The 25,316-nt window shown below is 33.3% G+C and overlaps 3 protein-coding genes across 4 annotated transcripts in view; 2 read left to right on the forward strand and 1 right to left on the reverse strand.

Moving 5' to 3' along the window:
- The window catches only part of LOC114326437 (uncharacterized), a 30,734-nt gene extending 21,778 nt beyond the window's left edge, over nt 1-8,956 (reverse strand). Inside the window, exon 1 of one of the 2 annotated variants that reach the window (XM_050644595.1) lies at nt 8,876-8,956. The gene's annotated coding sequence lies outside the window, so the exon portion shown is untranslated. Of the gene's footprint in view, nt 1-8,838 lie in introns of both variants that reach the window. The other variant, XM_050644580.1, reaches the window with a different exon arrangement.
- A 3,917-nt stretch (nt 8,957-12,873) lies between these two features.
- Nucleotides 12,874-25,316, forward strand: part of LOC114326439 (CCR4-NOT transcription complex subunit 1) — a 70,985-nt gene continuing 58,542 nt past the window's right edge. The window contains exons 1-3 of the mRNA XM_028274810.2: nt 12,874-13,188; nt 13,457-13,663; nt 13,718-15,351. Of these exons, the coding sequence (XP_028130611.2) occupies nt 13,087-13,188; nt 13,457-13,663; nt 13,718-15,351 (1,943 nt within the window). The 5' untranslated portion in view covers nt 12,874-13,086. The remainder of the gene's footprint in view (nt 13,189-13,456; nt 13,664-13,717; nt 15,352-25,316) is intronic.
- LOC126892938 (uncharacterized) lies at nt 20,805-24,279 on the forward strand. Its single transcript, XM_050662876.1, has 2 exons — nt 20,805-21,197; nt 21,692-24,279. Exons 1-2 carry the CDS (start codon nt 21,188-21,190, stop codon nt 24,175-24,177), a joined length of 2,496 nt encoding a protein of 831 aa, XP_050518833.1. The 5' UTR covers nt 20,805-21,187; the 3' UTR covers nt 24,178-24,279.

The raw sequence follows: 25,316 nt of genomic DNA on the forward strand, positions 1-25,316 counted from the left end.
ACATATGCTGCTCTCCCTGATCCAACCAAAACAAACCCCAGCGTGCAGTCCCGAATTGCAACGAACGAAATGGCATAGATGCCCTAGCGGCAACTGCTAGCAAAAGACTAAGTTTTCACTCTAATGGCATACAACATATCCCACCAGAATGAAAACAATGGGAACCTTCTCTGGTTACACCTCCGAGGCTTCTACAATTTGCAAGCCATACGGATGCTGAGACTAAGGAAGATGAGGGAATTCTACAATTTACAATTCACGTCACATCTGCTCAGCGCGGTAAAGTTCCAACGAGACTGGTTCCCTTCATACTCCACACAGAGTAAATGTAAATCAAAAATGAATAACCATTTTCAATTTCGTTGCAAAACGAAAATACAGCCGAACCATATTCCAGTCCCATCAGAGAGTGCTGCAAGCACCTCTACCGGTTTCGAAACTCATTAGTCTCTCATCAGGAGGCACATATGCTGCTCTCCCTGATCCAACCAAAACAAACCCCAGCGTGCAGTCCCGAATTGCAACGAACGAAATGGCATAGATGCCCTAGCGGCAACTGCTAGCAAAAGACTAAGTTTTCACTCTAATGGCATACAACATATCCCACCAGAATGAAAACAATGGGAACCTTCTCTGGTTACACCTCCGAGGCTTCTACAATTTGCAAGCCATACGGATGCTGAGACTAAGGAAGATGAGGGAATTCTACAATTTACAATTCACGTCACATCTGCACTTTTGCAACGAAATTGAAAATGGTTATTCATTTTTGATTTACATTTACTCTGTGTGGAGTAAGAAGGGAACAAGTCTCGTTGGAACTTTACCGCGCTGAGCAGATGTGACGTGAATTGTAAATTGTAGAATTCCCTCATCTTCCTTAGTCTCAGCATCCGTATGGCTTGCAAATTGTAGAAGCCTCGGAGGTGTAACCAGAGAAGGTTCCCATTGTTTTCATTCTGGTGGGATATGTTGTATGCCATTAGAGTGAAAACTTAGTCTTTTGCTAGCAGTTGCCGCTAGGGCATCTATGCCATTTCGTTCGTTGCAATTCGGGACTGCACGCTGGGGTTTGTTTTGGTTGGATCAGGGAGAGCAGCATATGTGCCTCCTGATGAGAGACTAATGAGTTTCGAAACCGGTAGAGGTGCTTGCAGCACTCTCTGATGGGACTGGAATATGGTTCGGCTGTATTTTCGTTTTGCAACGAAATTGAAAATGGTTATTCATTTTTGATTTACATTTACTCTGTGTGGAGTATGAAGGGAACCAGTCTCGTTGGAACTTTACCGCGCTGAGCAGATGTGACGTGAATTGTAAATTGTAGAATTCCCTCATCTTCCTTAGTCTCAGCATCCGTATGGCTTGCAAATTGTAGAAGCCTCGGAGGTGTAACCAGAGAAGGTTCCCATTGTTTTCATTCTGGTGGGATATGTTGTATGCCATTAGAGTGAAAACTTAGTCTTTTGCTAGCAGTTGCCGCTAGGGCATCTATGCCATTTCGTTCGTTGCAATTCGGGACTGCACGCTGGGGTTTGTTTTGGTTGGATCAGGGAGAGCAGCATATGTGCCTCCTGATGAGAGACTAATGAGTTTCGAAACCGGTAGAGGTGCTTGCAGCACTCTCTGATGGGACTGGAATATGGTTCGGCTGTATTTTCGTTTTGCAACGAAATTGAAAATGGTTATTCATTTTTAAAAGTACTTTAATTTTCAGTAAAAAATAAAAATTTCTATAATTCACAATTATATAGATCAAAAATAATCCTGTCAACTTATTACTAATATCCAAAAATAATATAGAAAGTCCTATCACTTAAAAACAAACTGACTCTATCTACAAATACACACACCTACACTTATATGGAATCACCATGTATTTCAAAGTAATATTTATTTATTTTGAAAAAACTTGCTATTGTTGCGAAGAATAAAGGTTTTTATTGAAAATAAACAAATATATAAGACAATCGGATGGTACAGCTCGGTCCGGTACTTATAGGTTATTTGCTTGGGTTGCAAATTGAACGAAAATAAATAAACTAACTTTTGCATCCAAAAACGAAAATATGCATCATGTGGGGTTTTAGAACTTACAACGAGGAAAGATTATTGGTCTTGTGGAGAAAGTAATGTTCTAAGAGGGACATAGCTGTAGAGCTAGGCGTAATACAGGGCGTTCTGTCCAAAACATATGCTAGGTAACAGGAACTAGGAAAGCTCAAAAATAAAGCAAGGGAAAGTCGCCAAAAGTAATAACGGATCTTCACGATCGTTTAATTGTTTAATCAGCTGGAAGACACCCAACCATTTCTCACCTGCAGCTCCAAAGGCAGCTTTTGGTAGCTACAGGTGTAACTGTTTCAGTTGAAACGATAAAAAGAAGAGTTTGTACCAAGAAGTATACAGCAGGAGACACTTATGGGTTCCCGAGTTATCCAGGCAGCACAAGATTAATCAATAAAATAAATTTCGACCAAGAGTCAGGATTCTGTTAACCGAGATACGATAGTATCAAGCGGCGCCGCTAGGAGGAGCTTCTCCAACAATGCGTCTCAGAATACTTTAAGAACAAACATGTCATTTATTTTGTCATTCCCCGTTAGAGGACAGTCTAACCACAATATACTGCAGATATTTTAATAGATGCAGTTCTTCTTCATCTCGAGTTGATTCAATTCAGTCTACTTGCAATAGCCTCTTTGATAAAGGGTAGAGACCTAGAAACACTGTGTCAGAGGATGGCAAGAGACTCGAATTGAATCAAAACGAAAACGATTATTTTCTTTTTCTTTTTCATGCTTTACTCGGTTTAGAGTACAAAATGACCAAGTGTTCTTAAAGTATTCTGAGACGCATTGTTGGAGAAGCTCCTCCTAGCGGCGCCGCTTGATACTATCGTATCTCGGTTAACAGAATCCTGACTCTTGGTCGAAATTTATTTTATTTATTTTGTCATTCCCCGTTAGAGGACAGTCTAACCACAATATACTGCAGATATTTTAATAGATGCAGTTCTTCTTCGTCTCGAGTTGATTCAATTCAGTCTACTTGCAATAGCCTCTTTGATAAAGGGTAGAGACCTAGAAACACTGTGTCAGAGGATGGCAAGAGACTCGAATTGAATCAAAACGAAAACGATTATTTTCTTTTTCTTTTACAAGATTAATCGCCTAAATTGGTGTCTTCACCACCAAAACTGGAACATTAGGAATTGACAAAATGTGCTATTTTCAAAAAAGTCAGGATTTGTGTAAAATCAGATGACCCACGAAATCGTGTACTTTGAGGTCGAGAAAGACAAGCAAGAACGAAATCTGCCAGATCTGTTCACAAATATACAAGGGGAATTGTAATATTCTGGAGAGAAATTGTGATCTGTAAAAAACTCCTTGTGCCTTACACCACTATGTGGTAAAAAGGTTTTTTGAAAATATATAAAAAAACTCCTTTAATTTTCATCCAATCAACTTTAACTGCTCACAGGTATACTGATAACCTGTAGTCAGGCTCTGGAGAGGTGCAACAGGAGAAAATTTAATTTTATTGCATGATAATGGACCTCTACATACCATTAGAGAGACTACAAACATCATTGAAGCAGAAGGTATCCCTTGTTTGGAGTGGCCTGCTTGCTCACCCAAGCTTAATCCTATAGAGTATTTGTTGGATATGCTTAAAAGAAAAATTAGAACTCGACGGGATAATCCACAAAACACCGCACAGCTAGTACAAACTGCTCTTAAAGGATGGTGCAACCAACCATAACAAAATGTTGATAATTTGATTAGGAGCGTGCCCACGCAAACTGAAGCTTGCATAAGGACTAGAGGTGATAACACTGACTACAACAAAATACAAAAAAAAATAAATAAAAACAATTTAAACATTATTCGTTTTACATTGAAATTTTGTATGCTATGGACTTTAAAGCAACTACTTACAATTTGTTTGTTAAATACCTTATTGTTTTATTTAATTGTTATGTATTTGTCTTTAAATTGCTTTAAAATAAATATTGTTTGACTTCGTGTGTTCGCTTTTTTAAATACGCACGCAATAGTAAGAAATATCAGATGATTCCATATACGTTTGGGTGTGTGTATATACTAAAGCCAATTTGGACATCTGGGATTGAGCTCTGGGGATATACCAAACCATCAAATAACAAAATATTACAGTCATTTCAGTCCAAGACACTTTGTATGATATCTGGAGCAACTTGGTATGTAAAAAAAATCTAACTGTACACAGTGATCTGAAAATCCCATTAATAAAAGATGCACTATCCTCTGATGCCTGAATAAATATAAAGAAGGAACATCAGATCTTGAGAATCTATTCATAATAGAATAGTTCAATTTTGAATTTGAAAAAAAAATTAAATAGATTTAACTGTTGTAATGGAATCAGTTGTCTTCATCATTTGAAAATAATTTATATTCTTTTTTATTTTTTATGTTTGTGTTTTATAGTTGTAGTTTTACGTGTATCTAATTTTTATATTTTCAATATTATGACGAAAGCTCTGCTTTATTGTATTTTGTATGTATTGGGTTTATCCTGTTGATTAATAAATAAATAAATAGACCTATTCAATCAACCCTTGGAAGAAAGGAGATTGAAACGAATCTGGCCAGATACCAGATACTATACTAAAATTACAATAAGTAAAGATGACTAGAAATAAATAAACCAAGACACGTTGAATGTTATGAGGATCACTTGTAGTACACTTGTGTAACTGTATGGAGAATCTTTGATGAATAGTACCTGCCACATTTATATAATTATACCAATGAATATATAAATGGTATAATTATATAAATGAACTGTATAATGATGATAGACCCGAAGAACTGGACACTTTAGATGAAGGTGAAGGACCAGAAATACTAAAATCAGAAATACAACATGCTATAAAATTGGCAAAAAACAAGAAAGCCGTTGGTCCCGACAACATACCTACAGAAATGTTAAAGCTCATAAATGAGGAAAACATTGGAATACTAGTCAAACTTTTCAATGATGTTTATTCGACTGGTGATATCCCTGAAGATTGGTTAAAGTCCGAATTCATAACCCTACCAAAAAAACAATGTCCGAAAAACTGTAGCGACTATAGAATGATAAGCCTTATGAGCCACACCTTGAAAATCTTTCTACGTATCATCCACAGTAGAATCAGAGATAAATGTGAAGAAGACCAGGATGAAACACAATTTGGCTTCAGAAATGGACTGGGAACCCGGGACGCACTCTTTGCACTAAATGTGTTATTGCAGAAATGCCGAGATCAAAGGAAAGACGTCTTTGCTGTATTTATTGACTATGAGAAGGCCTTTGATCGAGTGCAACATCACAAATTAATTAAAATATTAAAGGATAAAGGAGTTGATAGTCAAGATGTGCGAATCATAGAAAAATTATACTGGCGTCAAAAAGCGACAGCTTGCATACATGGAAAATCAACAGAAATATGCAAAATACAAAGAGGTGTCAGACAGGGTTGTATACTGTCCCCACTGTTGTTCAATTTGTATTCAGATAGAATATTTAAGGAAGCGCTGCATAATTTGGAATGGGGTGTGAAGGTTAATGGAATTCTGATAAACACAATCAGATATGCAGATGATACAGTTATTTTAAGTGATGATATGAATGGATTACAACACCTTTTAAATGCCATTGACACAGTGGGAAGAGAGTTTGGCCTAAATATAAACTGTTCAAAAACAAAATACATGGTATTTAGCCGTTTGGCCCATCAAGATTCACGTTTATATGTTGATGGTCATATAATTCAAAGAGTACCCAGTTTTAAATATCTTGGTTGCCATATTACTGAACAACTAGATCCAGATAAAGAGATAAAATGTAGAATCGAGATAGCCCGCACCACATTTTTAAAAATGAGGTCATTCTTCTGTAATGATACCTTGCAACTTCAACTTCGAAAGCGCATGATTAAATGCTACATTTGGTCAGTCCTCTTGTATGGTGTCGAAGCATGGACATTAAAAATATCCACCATTAACCGTTTGGAGGCCTTTGAAATGTGGCTGCACAGACGTATTCTGAAAATACCATGGACGGCTATGCTGACAAATGTGGCAGTCCTTAAGAGAGCAAATGCTACCCGCGAGCTGCTTGATAACATCAAATATAGAAAGATGGCCTATTTTGGACACGTAGTAAGGGGAGACCGGTATAATATTCTTCAACTTATTATGATGGGTAAAATCGAAGGACGCAGAGGAATTGGTAGAAAGCAGGCCTCTTGGTTGAAGAATATCCGGGAGTGGACAGGAATAAAGAAAGCAGAACACCTATTTAGAATAGCTCGAGACAGAGACAGTTTCGCCATGTTAATCGCCAACGTCAAGGGGACTTGATAGGGCACGTTAAGAAGAAGAAGACCTGCCACATGTATAATACAAAATATAAACTGTTTACTTATTACTCTAAATCAGAGGTTCCCAACCAGTTTGCCACGGCACACTGGTGTGCCCTGAAGTCCCTGTAGGTGTGCCGCGAAATTTGATTATACGCACTATCATTATAGAGATTATTTACCGAAGTGTGGCTTGGCTCAACCAGTTTTAGTGTGCCTCAAGCTAAAAAAGGTTGGAAACCGCTGCTCTAAATGATAGTGTGGAGTAGATTTTAAATGTGCAATTAAATAAATAAAAAAAATATGCCTAGCATAAAGAATTGTAAATATTGAACATTTCCATCTAAAGTGGAAAAGATTAGAGTAGGTACCAGGGCCGTAACTACCATTGGGGCAACCGGGGCAGTGCCCCGGGGCCCCCGGCCAAGAGGGCCCCCATTTGGTTGGCCTTGCATAGATTGTAACGAGGTCAAATAAACTTTTTAAGTATTTTCAGTCAAGTTTAACTTCGAGTTGTCCGATTGTAATAAATAGGTACACAGCATATTAATTCTAACAACTTCAAAGAACGACTTTAACCTGTTTCACCTGCACCATTATAAAAAATTTTGTCTCAAAATCTCTTCATAAAGTCACCTTATTTTCTTTGCTTTCAAACCACAAAGCAGCTCCGTATTTTAGATGGCTTCTTATAATTTCTTTGCAGTCTTTGAAGTTCAGCATATTTATGTTGAAATTTGTTTTTTAAGATTTTAATGAAAGGTATCGGATATGGTTTTCTAAATTAAATCTTTGCCAAATTGAATTCTGCTCTCATTAGAGATGTATACAATTACATTCTGACGGTCTCCTCCTTTTTGACATTATCCTATCTTCTTCAATTTTTCTTCCACTTTTTCCATATCGAGTTTTAACGCATTCTAGAATTTTCTTCCACTTTTTCAATTTCCTGTATCTTCTCAGCAATCTGGTTTGCCTCTTACTGCATTTTCTCTAATATAAACCTTCATATCTTTCTTTCTTATCTTTCTTCAAACCTTTCGTTGGGAGGCATTGAAGTCCTCATACCAATCTGAAAGATGTTCCTTGAAAGTGACTCTAAAACCTCTCAATTCAACACGCTGGGCTGAAGATTTGATGCAGTCAATACATTGAAATACAGACATTGCGATGTTTTGAAGTGCCTTTCAAGTCTAGTTCTGACAAGTAACAAAAGAAATGAAAGAGACGAAGCAGCACAACTGAAAAATAGAAAATAGAACCATTCAAATTTGTTTTGTTACTAGTTGTGCAAAATAAAATCCTTGAAATCCTCAACATAGTCTCGAAAACAATGCAATCAAAATCTTTGGACCTTTTAACAGCTTACAGTTTACTTAAAGACAGCTTCTTAAAACTATCTGGAATGAGAGGACAATTTGAAACCTTCTTTGAAGTGGCTTCAAATATGTGTCAACGTTGGGAATACCATTAGGGTTCGCTCCAAAAAGAATGCAGAAGATGAAAAAATATTTCGATGAACTGTGCGAAGGTAAAAGACTTCAAGATCCCAAGTCATGCTTTACTTTAGAGTAACCGTGTTTTATTCAATGATCGACACATTATGATGCTATCAGCTAGACACTCGCTTTCAAGGAATGAAAGCAGTGTAAGATACATACCGAATTGTTCAACCTGATTTTATTTTAAATGCCAAAGAACAAGACCTTCCAAACAAAGCAATCAACTTTGTAAAACGTTTTCCAAATGATTCTAGATGAAAGATTGAGGGTTTATCCTTCCTCTGGGGGGTAAACCCCCGATACCCCCGGTAGGGGGCCCCAGATCACGTTTGCCCCCGGGCCCACAACATCGTAGTTATGGCCCTGGTAGGTACTCACTCTTTATTGATCTTCTCATTGTAAGGAATACCTAGGTACTTTATAATATTAATTTATTCTAGAATCTAGAACAACAAGGCAATGATCTCATGATTATAAGAAGGTTGAAAATATATTAAACTTTATTTGTATTTAAATTTAATAGTCAGGTTTTTATCAACTGTTTTTCAGTTGTTTTTTTTAGGTTTCAAGTGGGCATTATTTATGTGTTTATTTTTATAAATCAATTTTAAGAAATTTCAAGAATAAAAAGCAGCAACATTTTGCATTGCATGTTACGTTTTCTTCTGCCTCTTCCCCTTTATAAGTATTTCTGCTTGTTCATTGTAGGATTGATACCTCTATGGAACATATTGTCACTCCATCTTTTGTTTTTGTTATATTTTCAAAATTGTTGGTACTTCCCTGTACCTATGTGTTCCAGATATTGTTGAACTCAGTTGAGAAGGTGGAAAATATATTTTGTTAATAAAAAAACAATTATAATTATGATGAAATTATAATTATTAAACCAATAAGCACATAAATTATCTCAGAATATCAGGTAAAGTGGGAAAATCTTACCATCAGATCATATATAACTGTATCTATGTATACCTACATTAGAACTTGTACACAATGTGGAATTGTGGAAGTGTGTCACTGATTAAAAATTATGATAAAAAATAAAAAGAATACCCAGAACCCACAGATAGATTGACAAGCACTGATTAAAAATTATGATAAAAAATAAAAAGAATACCCAGGACCCACAGATAGATTGACAAGTTATCAACAATATAATGATTTGCCACGGCAGTGTCTCCATCATAATATACTAAAAGAATACCCAGGACCCACAGATAGATTGACAAGTTATCAACAATATAATGATTTGCCACGGCAGTGTCTCCATCATAATATACTAAAAGAGGTGTATGTGTAATTCTGATTGTACCAAAATAAATCTGATGAGCTTACCTATTTCATTATAGCTACAACTTTTTCTACCATTTCCAAATATTGAATATGTATTGTCGCCTAAATTCCCATTTGATGAAACAATTTCTTCAACATAAATTCTCCTTATAATAGAAAAACGAGAATTTGAAAAATTTTGCTGTGGATAATCCCTGGGAGAACTAACAGACAGGTTGTCAAATTGTGATATATACAGATCCGATTCGGAATAAGATCTGTTTAGTTTTTCTGAGTACATTTCCTTTTGTAGGAATTATATACACTGATCTCACTATTATGTTTTTGAACCAAAGAACAAAAATAAAGTCGAACAACAACAACCATCTGCTGATGAAAAATGATAAAAACAGATGATTTTCAAAATTCAAAAATATTTAACGGTAATGGCTATACAACCAACATTCCGGAAAAAAAAATTAAGAATGACATTTGGGACTGTCATCCCGAAAATTAGTCCATATTGTGAGACCGCTCCCGTTAGAAAAAATTTCTGATTCTGTTTCGTTGCTGATTTTTGTGCTCCAGAGAATATTTTTTTAGCGTTTTTTAGTTTATTCCATGATACTATAAATAAAGAGTCTCATGGTTTATTCTAAACAAAAAAGATCCTATGTCATTTTCTTCAAAAATTGATAGTTTTCGAGTTATAAGTGATTTAGAATCTGAAAAATGCGAAAATAGACATTTTTGAGACTTGAAAACTCATATTTAAATTAATAATTTTTCTAAGTGCCTAAATTGAAATTTAAACATTCAATTTCAAGATCAAGTATATTCAAATGGGAAATAAGCCACAATTTTACCTAAAAATGATTTTATTAACGTTTCGACGCCCAAGTCGGGTGTCGTTGTCAAAATACAAAATAATACTAAATAAACAAAAATGTTGTTGCTTAGTAAAAAATTCTTCTAATAATTTATTTAATCTGACTCATTTATATCGGCAATTCAGACACGTATTATACATTTTAAAGTAGACGACTTTAAAATGATATTGCCAATATTGATGAGTTGCGTTCCTGGGACGACTTTACTAAAAGATAGTTCATTGATTGCCGATATAAATGAGTCAGATTAAATAAATTATTAGTAGAATTTTTTACTAAGCAACAACATTTTTGTTTATTTAGTATTATTTTGTATTTTGACAACGACACCCGACTTGGGCGTCGAAACGTTAATAAAATCATTTTTAGGTAAAATTGTGGCTTATTTCCCATTTGAATATACTTGATTATAAAAATGCCACAAGAAAATAGCTTCAGAACAACTTCAATTTCAAGGTTCTGACGAGTAAATGGGGCTTATTTCCATTTAGACCGTTGTTAATTATGCGCGTCCACTCAACTTTTTTTAAGTCGCCGCATTGCGCCACCACACGTCGCAGTGTATGTTGCGTATTTATGCGAAAAAAATCCAAGCATACTTGACATTTATTAAAATTTTATAATTTGTTATTAACATAGTTTTTTAATATTATATTTATTTATTCAATTAATTATTGTCAATATGCTAATTAAATACGAAAGTCAAAGTGCCTGAATAGGAAATCAATCAGTGTGACAGAGCACAGAGCTGGTCGGAGGTTTAAAAGACGAATAGACGCGCATATTTAAAAATTATAAAACCACGGTCTAAATTGAAATAAGCCCCGATTACTAGTCAGAATCTTGAAATTGAATATTTAGTTTCAATTTAGGCATTTGGCAACCTCAAAAAATAATTTACATATAAAATTTACATATAAAATCCCATGAACTTACTACCCATTTCGAATATTGATATGCGACACCAAAAAGAAAATTGGCAAAGGTATTATATCGAAACACTAGAACTGGTAGTAATTACAAACAAATGCAGCCTGAAATTCGCATTAAAAGTGATGGTTTCATTCTGTATCAAATCGCCATTTCATAAGAGTTATAAAATAGATTGAGATGTAATCATGCTCTTACTCTTACCCCCCTTCATATGTACAGTTTGGGTCTCACAGAGTCACCTAACTGTGAGTGTGGAATAGAAGGTGATCTACTACATATTCTCCTCGAATGTTCACATCAATCAGTAAATATAAACAAATTTTATGATAATCATATTAAAATTTCCACTTCCCGTTTATCTGAACAATTTGATATTTTCTGAAGATATTAATACATTAAAAACAATTTACGAACATATCAAAAACTGTAAATATAGATTGTAGCAATAAAATTTACCCTGTATTTAAGTAATTTTGTTAAAACAAAGCAGGCATGTTTGTTAAAACAAAACAAACATGCTTGTTTTATTGTTATTTTATTTAAACCCTGTAGATTTAAGTAATTATTGTATATTATAATTGAAAAAAGAAAAGAGCAAGAAAAAACAAAGAGAAAAGAAAAAGCAAAAAGAAAAGAAAAAAAGCAAAAAAGCAAAAAAAAAGAAAAAAAAACTAATTAAGAAGATGTAAACCACCGAGGTGTTGAATCGGGTTTATGTCTTAACGTAGTAAAAAAACAATTAATTAAAAATAATAAAAAAAAATAATAAAAAAACAAATTAAAGATATAAAAAAATACAAAAAAAATAAATATGTATAAAAAATATTTACAACCAAAACAGTGTATTATTTAGATAATAATTGTAATAATATGTTAGTTTGTTATGTATTTAGAGTCAGAAATAAAGAAAAATTCCTCTGATTAAAAAAACAAACTTGTTTGTTTTAAAATAACAAAATTGCTGGCTAATTGGCTCTGCCAAAGCCATCAAATTCACAGAAAAATATAAAATGTTAAGCCTCAAAAATAGGTATTTTTGCATTTCTCAAATTTTAGATTGCTTAACTCAAAAACTATCAACTAAAAAAAATGAAGAGACCCTTTTTGTTTAAAATGACAAATGACCCAAAAACCTAAAAAAATCTATTTTTAAAAGGTGAGCTTTTGAATTTGTTTAAACAATTTCTATCCAAATATTTCGCCTGGCACCCTTATAATTTGTTTAAAAGGGACATTTTTGAATAGGAATCCGCGAAGAAACTCAATCAGAAAATTTTTCATGCAAGAGCGGCCTTTTTTTAATTGCATGAACTTTATGTCAATCAGCCAGTCACAACATGACTTACTATATCAAGAAGAATAAATATTTAAAAACCTTAAAGAGCGGAGCGGCCTTACAATATGAACTAAATGGAAAATTTTGCAAAAATATACATATTATACACACTGAAAAGTTAAAAAATATTCTTATTGGAGATTCACTTTCCTGACTTAACGAGCATATCAACTGTTTTTTAATGGCATAGACATTAGTCATTTAGCCAATCACAGTAGTTTCACTAAGAGAGTAATGACATGTGTAGCGTATGTGTTGAGTAAATGTCTTGTTACTTAGTAAAGTCGACTTCATTATCTTTACAAAGAGACGCTTATTGTTCTGCATGGTAAAATAATAATATGATAGTTATAATATTGTCATTTGCATTTTATATGCCAATAAGTTTAAATCTAATCAAAACAAAACGTGACAAAACTTTGAAAACAAAAACTTCTATAACCGACTTTAATAACCAGTAACATAATTTAATTCCTATGTTTTTAGTTGTTCGGTTTGACACAACTGACGTTTGAATTCTGCGCAGTTCATAAGAGTTTTATTTGTGCATGTGTTGTGTGTTGCGTGAGTTCTGTAATTACAATGAGTGTGATAAATTAAGTGGAGAAAGTTCATTAAAGACTCGATGATGGTCTTGGACCATAAAAAATTTAGTTATTTTTTAAAACCAAATAAGACTTTTTGGATAAAAACTCAGCATATACCTAAGAAAGCTTCAAGCGTATTTGAAGCTTTCGAGGCCGTGTTCATGGAAGTATGAACCTAGACTCGTTGTCTTTCACTTTGTCACAAATAAGTTATTTGATTGCCACATTAACTAAAAAAAACTATAAGCAAGTAGTAGGAGACATAACTAAAGTAAGTACATTTTTTTTAAATTTCCAGTGTGCAAACGTGTCTACAGGATTATTATAAAAAATGACAAATTAGATCATCCGCCATGTTTTTCTGAAATTTTCACATAGGAAACTTTTTTACCGACATAGTCATGAAAAGATGAACAAAGGTGTTTTGACTGTTGTTTTTTGTTTAGAATCCTCTACAGATGTAATTATAATGCAAAAAACGCATCTAGTTTCGAACACTTTTCACAAAATTTTATTTAACAAGCATATTTTTTTGACAGCTTGTTTCTTTGCATGGTCTGGAGGCGGATCGTCACTTGCTCCAATGTCTGTTTTCATCAGTGGACTTTTCAGAGTCTACAAATAAAATATCAGCTCCAGCTCCCCAAAACCAAGCATTATTGGAACAGTGCTCCAGTTTGTTAAACAAGCCATCATTGTTAACAGCCCTTTGTTATATTACAGACAATCCTTTGATAAATCACAAGGTAAGTGTTATTTCTAAAGAAATAAAATATGCTGAATGCATTTTGTTGTTGTAGACTTTAAAACTTGGACCTCAATTCTTCCATCAGTTGAGCAAGTGCCTTCGCCTCTCAGCTGTCCAGGAAGTTGTTTTTGCCATTGCTCTTTGCCACTCATCTCACACAGAAGCCAGAAATCTAGCCCAAGCTCACTTAAGAACTACAGTACCTGCCTTAGTTCAGTCATATATCGATACAGAAGGAAGTAGCAGTCAACACGAAGGTGGACTTCACGAAACAACTCCTGAAGTACTTCACCTCATTATATCTGCTGTTCTAAAAAACCCTAAGGAAGTAGGTCTTACTAACGACAACCATACAACATTTCTTGAAACCTTACAACGAGATTTTCCCAAGGATCTTGTACCCGTAGTGCTTGCGCCATTAGTGTATCCAGAACATAGTGAATTGGCCCCAGAAATGTCATCTGAAGGCCCCGGTTTATCCGGGGGAATGCTTGAAACATCTTTATCAGATGTAGTGACTGAATTAGGATATAATTTTACGTCGTCTGTTGAAGAATGCCGCAACAACCTCATGAAACTGGGTGGCAGAGATATTTCCCCCGCAGTAGTATCTCGTATCCTTGCTGTTATGTGCCGAACACACAGTGGCCTTGAAGACTCTATTTCCATTCAAACACCAGGATCTTTTAATAAAGGATCTGATAATAGAACATCATGGAACATTGATAACTTAATTCAAGCTCTTAAAGAAATTGTTCCTAATTTTCAGTGGAATAGTATTGTTGCTGAACTAGATCATCCTGAGTTCATTGTAAAAGATAGGCAAGGATTGTGTCTATTAATAAATGGACTTAGGCAAGGCTTGCAAACATTTGGTTTTCACCCAGAAACATTTCCAGTGGATCAGATATATAAAAGATGGCAAAATGTGGAAGGACAGTTTAGTTTAATTCAGAATATCCTTAAAAATCCAGATGTGTTTTGTTTTGTGGACTATACTTACGCACCTGTGGCAGTTGATGTGCTAAAAACTCCACCTGAGCAAGACAGTAAAGAATTAGCAAACTGGAGATCTTTGAACCTTGTTGAACTTTTGTTGAGCCTATCAGAATGTGGGTTATATACACATGTTCAAGAACTGTTCAAAATACCAGTACATAGTTGTCCAGATGTACTAGTTTTAGCATTACTTCAGATTTCTGGCCAAGTTACTTTACTAAGACGCGACTTGCTCACTAACTTGATCCCCATATTTTTAGGAAATCATCCTAACTCTGCCATAATTTTACATCATGCATGGCACACACAGAACATCAATATTAAACCCATTATTATGCATGCTATGGCAGAATGGTATGTTAGGGGGGAATGTGATCAAACAAGGCTGTCCAGAATTCTTGATGTAGCTCAGGATTTAAAAGCACTATCAAGTCTTTTGAATGCACAATCTGCCCAGTCATATCCTTTCATTATAGATTTAGCTTGCCTAGCTTCACGAAGGGAGTACTTAAAATTAGAAAAATGGCTTTCTGATAAAATAAATGAACATGGAGAGGCTTTTGTTATGGCATGTGTAAAATTTTTACATAGACGTGTTCCACAGATATCAAAAGCAGATGAATCGCTAGGCAAAGTTGTTCCCTTGCCTACAGAAACTTTGACTACAATGACATTATGTCTGCAAAGGTAATTCTTACATTTTAATATTTTTTTATTGTGCTAGCATTAGACTTTTATTGGTAATTTGTTGTAAAACAATTGTAGGCTATTGATTATGTCCAAAATAAGAGGGCTAAAAGGAACTACAATGTTAAAGGGGTTTTACCACAGAGTGCTACCATTTAAAGGGGTGCATTTTTGAGAAAGGGGTATATTCGTCCCTATGCACTAGAGTGCATTAGGGTGAGTTAGTTCTATGTCCTTTTCGTACATACATATCTACAGAAAAATTATTCCAAATTAAATTTACTATTGAAATGTCACTTTCTAAAGTAAAAATTTTTTTTTGCAAAAACAATGCAAAAAGAAACACGAAAAAAAAGCGATTTTGGTTTTTGTCCCACTACTTTTTCCACAGGAATACAGGTACAGGCATTCCTTAGCAGAAAAAACTTCATCCTTCCTCTTTAAAATGATGTTTGGTAGAAGTCTTTAGGATTTATAATTTCCAAAATATGATTTTTCAAAGTTTGCCCTTTCACAATTTTTTTGTGCCATTTTACCTATTGTTTTGCAAACATTAGTTTTTATCAAGGTAGAATATATATTCCGTTTGAATATAAACTTGATAACACACCACTAGACTGTGTTAATACAATAAGAGATCTTGGAATACTGTTTGACAAATCGCTAAAATTCGCAGATCATATTGATTCTATTATTTCAAAGGCATTACAGATGCTTGGCTTCATGAAACGAAACTGCTATGATTTTAAAAGTCCCAATACCCTAAAATTGTTATACTGTTCTCTTGTTAGACCTTACTTGGAATACTGTTGTAGTATTTGATCACCTTACTATAATGTTTACGCAGAAAAAATTGAAAAGGTTCAAAATAAATTCCTTAGGTTTTTGGGATTTAAAATTAGAGCTATTACTGGGAGTAACAGGTTTTACAGTTATGATGAAATTAGAGCATTTATAAATATCAATACCCTGGAAGAACGTCGTTATCACCATGATTTGAAAATTCTATATAGTTTGTTAAATGGTGCAGCAAATAGTCATTATTTATTGTCTAAGGTAATTATGGCCTCAATGAACCTATAACTAGAATGTTACGTCTAGCAAATCAAAATACTGAGAGGCTTAATTTTAGTTCCACACCCAACCAATTTATACGCGACTTACAACAAATTAATATTGCCTCTTAATTGTTTTGTTATGTCCACCTTTACCAGTCTGTTTCTAATTTGTTCGGTATGTAATTTATATTATTTATTTTAACTATTATATTTTATGTGTTATATAATATATGACTTATATTTAGTATACTAAATTGTTCCAAAATTTGTAAACAATTGTAACTGTATTGGGCTTGTCCCGTGGAAATAAAAAAACAAAACATTGTGTAACTTTTTTCTACACAGTTTTAGGTATAGGCAATGGTTCAGTTAATATGAAGAGAAAACAATTACCTTTAAAATGATCTGTTGTATAAGGTTGTAAGACTATTGTTAAGCAAGATGTGGTCTTTTTTATTGAGCAATGGATATACCTAAATGTACAAGAAAAAAAGTTATAATGAGAAATTTAAAAAATAATCTTAAAAAATTTCAAAAATTGTTAAAGCTTAATAAAACTTTGAAAAATCATTACTTGCTTAAAAATAGTCATACAACCTTCTGCAATAGATCATTTTAAAGGTAATTGACTTCTCTTCCTATTAAATGTACCATTGCATATACTTAAAACTGTGTAGAAAACAGTTACAGAACAATGTTTGTGAAATAATAGGGAAAATGACCCAAAAATGCTGTGAGTGGCGAACTTTCAAAAATCATATTTCGGAAACTATAAATCCTAAAGACTTCTTCCAAACGTCATTCTAAAGAGGAAGGATAGAAGATTTTTTCTGTGAAGCAATGTCTATACCTATATCAGCGTGAAAAAAGGTTATGGGGCAAAAAACAAAATCGCTTTCTTTCATGTTTTTTTGCTTCTTTTTTGAATATATTTGAAGAAAAAAAATATTTTTGACTTTAAAAGGTGACATTTCGATAGTAAATTTAATTTGGAACAATTTTTCTGTAGATGTGTGTATGTACAAAAAATGCATAGAACTCACCCTAGTGCTTGGGGCACCCCTTTAAATGGTAGCACTCCTCGGTTTTTCATATTGAGGGGTCCATTGACCATATAAAACAATAAAACCCCTTTAACATCGTAGTTCCTTTCTAAAGTACATAATCAATAGCCTATTATTTTTAATATTTTGGGACAATATATTAACTCATTCGCAGACACGACTGCATATACAAAGGGAAACTACTGTCTATAAACAATAAATCAAGGCTTATTTCAATTTAAACAAATTTCTTATAATGATATAATTACTTATGAATCTTGTTGCTAGAATTGAAGGTTTTTACTATTTTATGCTGAATGTAAGTATCACCAATAATTGTTGAACAACTCACATAAGCCTATTTGGTTGCGTACTGTGTCTTCCTTAGTTCCGCTAAGCTTTCTACTAGCTATTACAGAATTACTTACAATAATTCAATACTTATGGTCTCTGGTTCCTATCTCAGAATAACTTCCATCTCATTTTGAGTTAATTTTATTTTCATGATTAATTTATTGAACAAATATTTAGTTCTTTGTGTATATATAAATAATAGTAATTATTTCAACATTATATGCTTTTGTTGTTCTCATTACCCATCAATATCCAATTCATGTCAAGGTCATGATTTATTTCAACATTTTATAGAATTTTTTATTTTGTTTTATTAAAAGACATGTTAAGTGGTGTTTTGTCTATGGAGTCTGTTGTTGTATGTGATTAATTTTTTAGAACTTTTTGTGTGTTTTAACTAAAATATTTAGTGACACTAATTATAGGAGATAAAACCAGATATCTAGAACTAATATTGTAAACAATATATTTGATCTTTTATGTATTTATAAAATCAAAACTGGTGCGGATCAAGTATCAGAAGAGAAAATATTAACAATGATAATATATTCATCAATATACCATCAGCACAGAAAGATTAACATCAAATAATGTTTTCCATTAAACTGATTGATTGGTTGTATGGGTGTCAGAGATGCTCGCATTTAGTACGCAAAATTGAAAAATTAACGTACCCTATATTATTAGTAGAGACTGGAATATCTGCAACAGAAAACAAGGCAAATATTCGCAAATAATTTTGCATTTAAAAACCAATTCATATAATAATAACGATAATCCCAAATCCCTTTCTGTTAGTGTTTACATTTCTCTAGCTCTGCTGAAGAAATTACAACTATTCAGAGCAGCAGCCAACAAAGCAACCATAGCCATTATGATATCCAACCTCTGATAGGTGATGGAACTTTAAGAAGAAGCTGTTAGTTTGTAAATAAAACTTTTTATTCCTTGAAAATACTCTGCACAAAAAATGCTGCTTCTAACCAAGTGCCCCTTCTCGTCATAACGCTAAAGAAGGGTAATGGAATACTACTCACACATTCTTTATAAATAAAATTGAACTCATAAATAAAATGACCTTCACACGGTTTCAGCTATTTGTGTACTACTGTACTTACAACTTTAGAGTAAGTTTTTAAGGATTTAGTTTTGACATCGTGATATAAAATAATTAATGCAGTCATGGGTTACGTAATAAAACTACACTATAAATGCACTTTTAAAATTTGTCTCATTAAACACGTTTACACTGTTTGATACGGACACCATAAATGAAACTACATAATAATGTAAATTTTGGAGATTCATACAGCTACTTATTTCTAAAAGCTTCACATGCACTTCCACCTCTTTTGGATTTCGGAAAAATCCGTCCCACTAAAATTCGATACACTAGTTCCAAAGTGTAACAGGTCAAAAATTATTAGTTACGAGAAAACAGAGTATCAACTGGAACTAAAATAATTACCATTTTATGACAAAATATATGTGTGACATATTCATACAACGTTATTATAGAGTTGTTACTCTATAATAACGTAAATATTGGTTATTGAAGCACTTTCCAATACTTAACTGCACAAATCACTATAATTCAGACTTGTTACTCTTGGGAACTGATGTGTGAAAGTGTTTATGTATGTTTTATTTTGTTTGTGTATTAGGGTTGTTAATTGTTTACCAGGTACAACCAAAATGGTTAAAAGAAAAAGGTTTTATTACTCAGGGAATTGAAATGAACAATTTCAAGAAAAGGTGGACACATTCAGAAAATATTGGCATTATACATTTTTTCTATTTTCATATATATTTTTTATATGCAGATGTATGCAATTTCCTGTAAAAATATGAAATTCATGCAAAATATGCCAGATATGCAGAAAATGCATTTTGCAAATATTCCTGTCTCTAATGCTCTATTTTTAAACCAGGAGAAGTAATTAAAATTTACATGCTTGTTTGTAATTGGTCCAACGGCAGGCAAGTTTACTCCACTGTTATAAAATTTTGGCACTAATGACGTTTATGAAATTTTGACACTATTGGCATTTCATAGGTAAATTAAGTTATATCGGCGATTTTTTGTGTTTTCTGCGTTATTCCTTTAATTTTTAGATTTTTAGTCTGCATTTTTATAAAAAAACAGCTGTTTTTAGAACTCTTTAGGGACGTATTAGTATAATATAATATTTATGGATTACTGTCAAAGGCCGACATGATCAACCAAAAAAGATGTATTTGGTGATTTTTCTAGTGACTTTCTTGGGTGTGAATTTGTTTTTTTAGATTACTCCTCCTGGTTTAAAAACAAAGCATAGTTAAATACAACATTTATGGCGAACCTCACCATAAGTAACATTTGTTATACACACACCGGCAAAATTAAAGGAACACCTTAAAAATGAGACATGTTTGATGTCTCGAATCTCCTAAACCAGTTGTCCAATTTGAGTGATTTTTTGAGGATGTTGTAGCCTTATTATTTAAGAATATCGGTGTAATAATATTGTTGCTAGACAGGTAATTGTCATTTTATACCGGGTGTAACAATCATACTGTGTTTTTTCCTTAATGTTCGGAACACCCTGTGGACTATTCTAGCCTATATAAAATATTGAAATTAAAACTCAATTGTAGCCTTAGGCTTTCTTAACATTTTCTTTTTTGATTCATTTGCTTATGTTGGATAATAAAAAAGTTAGGTACTTTTACAACTAGCCATGTTTTTCATCAATACAGGGTGTTTTTAAATAAGTGCGACAAACTTTAAGGGGTAATTCTGCATGAAAAAATAATGACAGTTTACTTTATAAACATATGTCCGCAAATGCTTCTTTTCCGAGATACGGGATGTTGAATTTTTTATTGCAAACTGACAATTTATTTTTATTGCTCTATAACCGGTTGAGATATGCAAATGAAATTTGGTAGGTTTTAATAGGTTGTTATTGCGCATTTTTGACATACAATTAAGAATTTTGTATTCACCATTCGTCACTTGAATGCAGAACTATCCTAACTCAAAAAAAATTTTTTTTTCGTTTATTCCTTATAAAGGTAATACATATCGTATATTTTCATGCAGAACAATCTTAAGTTCATAACTTTAAATTTACTAATAGAAATTCTATATAGAACATCATAATCCTAACTAGCAAATCATTATTTTATCAATGCAGAATAATCCTAAGTAAATACAAATACAGTTAGGATTGTTCTGCATTTTCAATAACAATGCGCGCCAACATTATTTTTGTTATCTTCTATTTACATAGGATAATTCAACGGCTATCGGTTAGTCATTTCCATCGTCTTGTTGGATATTCACGTTTGTTCTTTTGCCAAATAGAGTTGCAGTGAGTGTGAATTTTAACAACAATAATGAAACGAGGTAAGTTTTAATAATAAATATGCTTTATTAGTAGTTTTTTATCTATTAAGTGAATCTAATTTTTATCTAATAAGTGAATTAATAAAACTGTGAATCTTGTTTTTAAGATGCTTTTGGTAGAAAGTAGGTACGCATTAAAGGGCTGTGTTTTTATTCTGCCACGTGCTATAAATTGTATATAACTATTAGGCACGTGTTGAATTTCACAATATTTTATGATATATTTGAGAAAATATCGCAGAATTACTAACCACACATACATATTTCGTTATTAAATAATATATAATTCTTTATATTGAACAATGCGTTGCTACAGACGGCAGTTTGGGGATACATTATTATTGGGACAAAAATTGTAAATTTGAACAAGTGAAATAAGGTTTAACGTACGTCCTGGTTTCTGAGTATTTTAATTTGTATCAATTAATTTTAAATGTCTGCAATTAATATGTTCTTGTTATGCTGACTGTAAGCTCATTGTAAATTTGTTGCAGGTGCGTTAATGGTAAAAATGGCCATGTCTATGAATCCAACACAACATGAGAATTCTGGAGAATCAAGTAATGATACGGCAGGTAGTCCCATATCTATAGCTACGGTAGAAAGCCCTTCCACATTGTATACTAACCAGCAGTACTACGGAGATCTAGGTGAATTAAGATGTCTACACTCTCCCGTACACCAAGAACAACAGTATTGCCAGCTCGAGACACCGATAGAACAGCAGTTTTCCCAACATTATAATCAATATTACGACTTACCAATACCTACCTCCATAAGCCTACTAGTACCTGAAGCAGAGCAGTATCGCCAATCTCCGAATAATTGTTTGGGTTATTGTTCACCTCTAGATAACGTCATAGATCTTCAAACATCCATCGAACAACCACGGTTGCAGCAACGTGATGAAGCTAAAGATTCCCATAATCCTACACCTAGCGTTGTAAATTTTGCAACACGTGTCCTTCAAGAGCAGGTCCTTCAGCACCAAGATGATATTACGCGTCCATCCACATCTACCGGTAAGCTTTTACCGACCATCTCACATCAAACTGATGAAAATAGTGACCCATATGCTACAGATGGAAGCTCAGATGTTGATTTTAATCCAAATGATTTTGATTTAGACCAGCAGGATGCCCTAGTGTCTGAGGAAAAAATACCAGATATCACCAAGTCTCGTAAGCGAAAAAGAAACCCAGATAATTGGAGGAGAAATAGAATAAAGAAATTACGAAACTCCGGCAAGGCCTATGTAAATTGGAAGTCTAAACAGGTTTCAGAAAGGATTATGAAACCGCCATGTCCCACAACATGCAGACTTAAATGTCAAACGAAATTTCAGGAAAAACATCGCGTCCAGATTTTTCAAGATTTTTGGAAATTGGGAGATATTAATTATCAGAGAGAATTTGTTTTGCGGAACTTAACTGTGAAGCCTACAAAACACCCCAGAAAAAAGAAGGATGCAGTTGAGCTTCCAGAAGGTGATACTTGTGAAAGTCGTAGAAAGCTGTCGTATTTTTATACTTTTCCACAAGAGAATTGTCCAGTCAACACAATCAAGGTATGTCAAACATTTTTCTTAAATACCCTGGGAATAAGTCATCAAATCGTCAAAACAGTAGTTAAAAAAACTCATCATTCAAATTCAATATCGCCACAAGCAGATTTACGAGGTAAAGTACAATGTAATTCTCGATTGCCAAAACATTTTAAGGATTCAGTACGACATCATATTAAGTCATTTGCTTTGATTGAAAGCCATTATTGCAGAAAAAATAGCACTAAAAAATATTTGCCACCTGACCTCAATATCAGCAAAATGTACCGTTTATATAAAACATATTGCAGTGATAACAATATAAATACCATAGCTTCTTATGCTATATATAGAGAGGTATTTAACAATGAATTTAATTTGGGTTTTTTCATTCCCAAAAAAGACCAGTGCGATTTTTGCAACAAATTGTCTAATTCTTCTCCGTCAGAAAAGGAAGAACTTCGTTCTGCAATGGAAGCTCATCTTAAAAACAAGGACTTATCTAGAGCAAATAAAGAACTAGATAAAGAGAGGGCTAAAACTGATAATTCGTTTTGCATGGCTATATACGACTTACAAAAAACATTGTTATGTCCTAAAGCTGAAGTATCTCTCCTCTACTATAGACGTAAGCTTGCATGTTACAATCTGACTGTGTACGATGCTGCTAACAAACAGGGATACTGCTACATGTGGCCAGAATCGCTAGCATGTAGGGGTGCTTGTGAAATCGGTAGTTGCATATTAAGTTTCATTGACGAAATGGTACGAAATGGAATTAAGGAATTCAGTTTCTATAGTGACAACTGCACTGGACAAAATCGCAATCGATTTATATATTGTCTGTACATGTATTGTGCCGCCAAATATGGTGTTAAAATTACTCACAGTTTTCTAGAAAAGGGACATACACAAAATGAGTGCGACTCCGTACATGGGGTTATCGAAAGAGCTGCAAAAAAAATCCCTATATTTAGTCCACAGCAGTGGTACACATTAGCAAGGACTGCGTGTAAAGTGCGACCTTATAAAATTAAAGAAATGGCTCAGGCGGACTTTTACGATTTAAAGGACCTGTTAGCCAAAACTACAAAAAATTGGGATAAAACTGAACTTGGTTGCAAAGTCATATTTAATAATTTGAAAGTTATTATGGTTGACCCAAAATGCCCAAACCAACTTAACGTTAAATATAGTTTTGAAGAAGATTTTATAAAAATTAATACTCTGGAATTGAAAAGGAGCCACCAAAAGTTAGACTCATTAGAGACCTATCAACTTAGAATGTTAAGAAGCTCACCAGTTCCAATTCCTGCCGCGAAATATAAAGACTTATTATTTTTGTGTGAAAACAAGGTTATACCTACGGAATACCATAACTTTTTCACTAATCTTCAAGCTAGTAACATTCCCGAACAGGAAACTGACGAAGATTAATTTAATATGTTAGTTTAATAATTTGACCATTTCATAGTATTCTTTGGTATTTTGATTTTGAGTTGTAAATCTTTAATAAAAATTAAAAAGTTTTAAATTTTACCGATTTTGTTTTTATTTGTATCCTATGTTAATCTTAAATTTATTCTAAGCTTGAAATGTATTAATGCAGAAGTAGCTTATGTACCAAACATCGCACTTACAATAGTTCTGCAGTAGAATTTATAAGTCAGTAGTATCCTAAGTCACACTTTTTATAAAAAAATTATCATTAATCCGTCTCATTCCTAATAACACATTTAAAAGGTTCCTAATATACTATACTGAGATAATTTCACCATTTAACCAAATACTGTTTAAATTATGACACATTGAAACATTAAAATCGCTCTCCTGTAAAATATCTTAAATGTGAGTTAAGCTAGTTCTGCATTCAGGTGACGAAAATTTATGTGCATACGGGTATAAACATTTTAGATATATCCCATATGCACGCCAATGGTAAATACAAAATTTTCAATTGTATGTCAAAAAATGCGCAATAGCTACTTCTTAAAACCGACCAAATTTCATTTACATATCTCAACCGGTTTTAGAGCAATAAATAAATCGTCAGTTTGCAAGAAAAAATTAAACATCCCTTATCTCTTATCTCGGAAAATAAGCATTTGCGGGCATGTGTTTATAAAGTAAACTGTCATAATTTTTTCATGCAGAATTACCCCTTAAAGTTTGTCGCACTTATTTAGAAACACCCTATATTGATGAAGAACATGGCTAGTTGTTAAAGTACCTAACTTTTTTATTATCGAACATAAGCAAATGAATCAAAAAAGAAAATTTTAAGAAAGCCTAAGGCTACAATTGAGTTATAATTTAAATATTTTATATAGGCTAGAATTTTCCACAGGGTGTTCCAAACTTTAAGGAAAAAACACGGTATGATTGTTTCACCCGGTATAAAATGACATTTACAGTAAGAACATACTAAAAAAATCACTCAAATCGGACAACGGGTTTAGGAGATTCGAGACCTCAAACATGTCCCATTTTTAAGGTGTTCCTTTAATTTTGCCGGTGTGTGTATATAAATTCTTCATGAGCCAAGTCTCCACAATTGCATATTTATTATAATCCAA

Source organism: Diabrotica virgifera, chromosome 1 (assembly GCF_917563875.1).
Source record: "Diabrotica virgifera virgifera chromosome 1, PGI_DIABVI_V3a".
NCBI classification, from domain to species: domain Eukaryota; kingdom Metazoa; phylum Arthropoda; class Insecta; order Coleoptera; family Chrysomelidae; genus Diabrotica; species Diabrotica virgifera.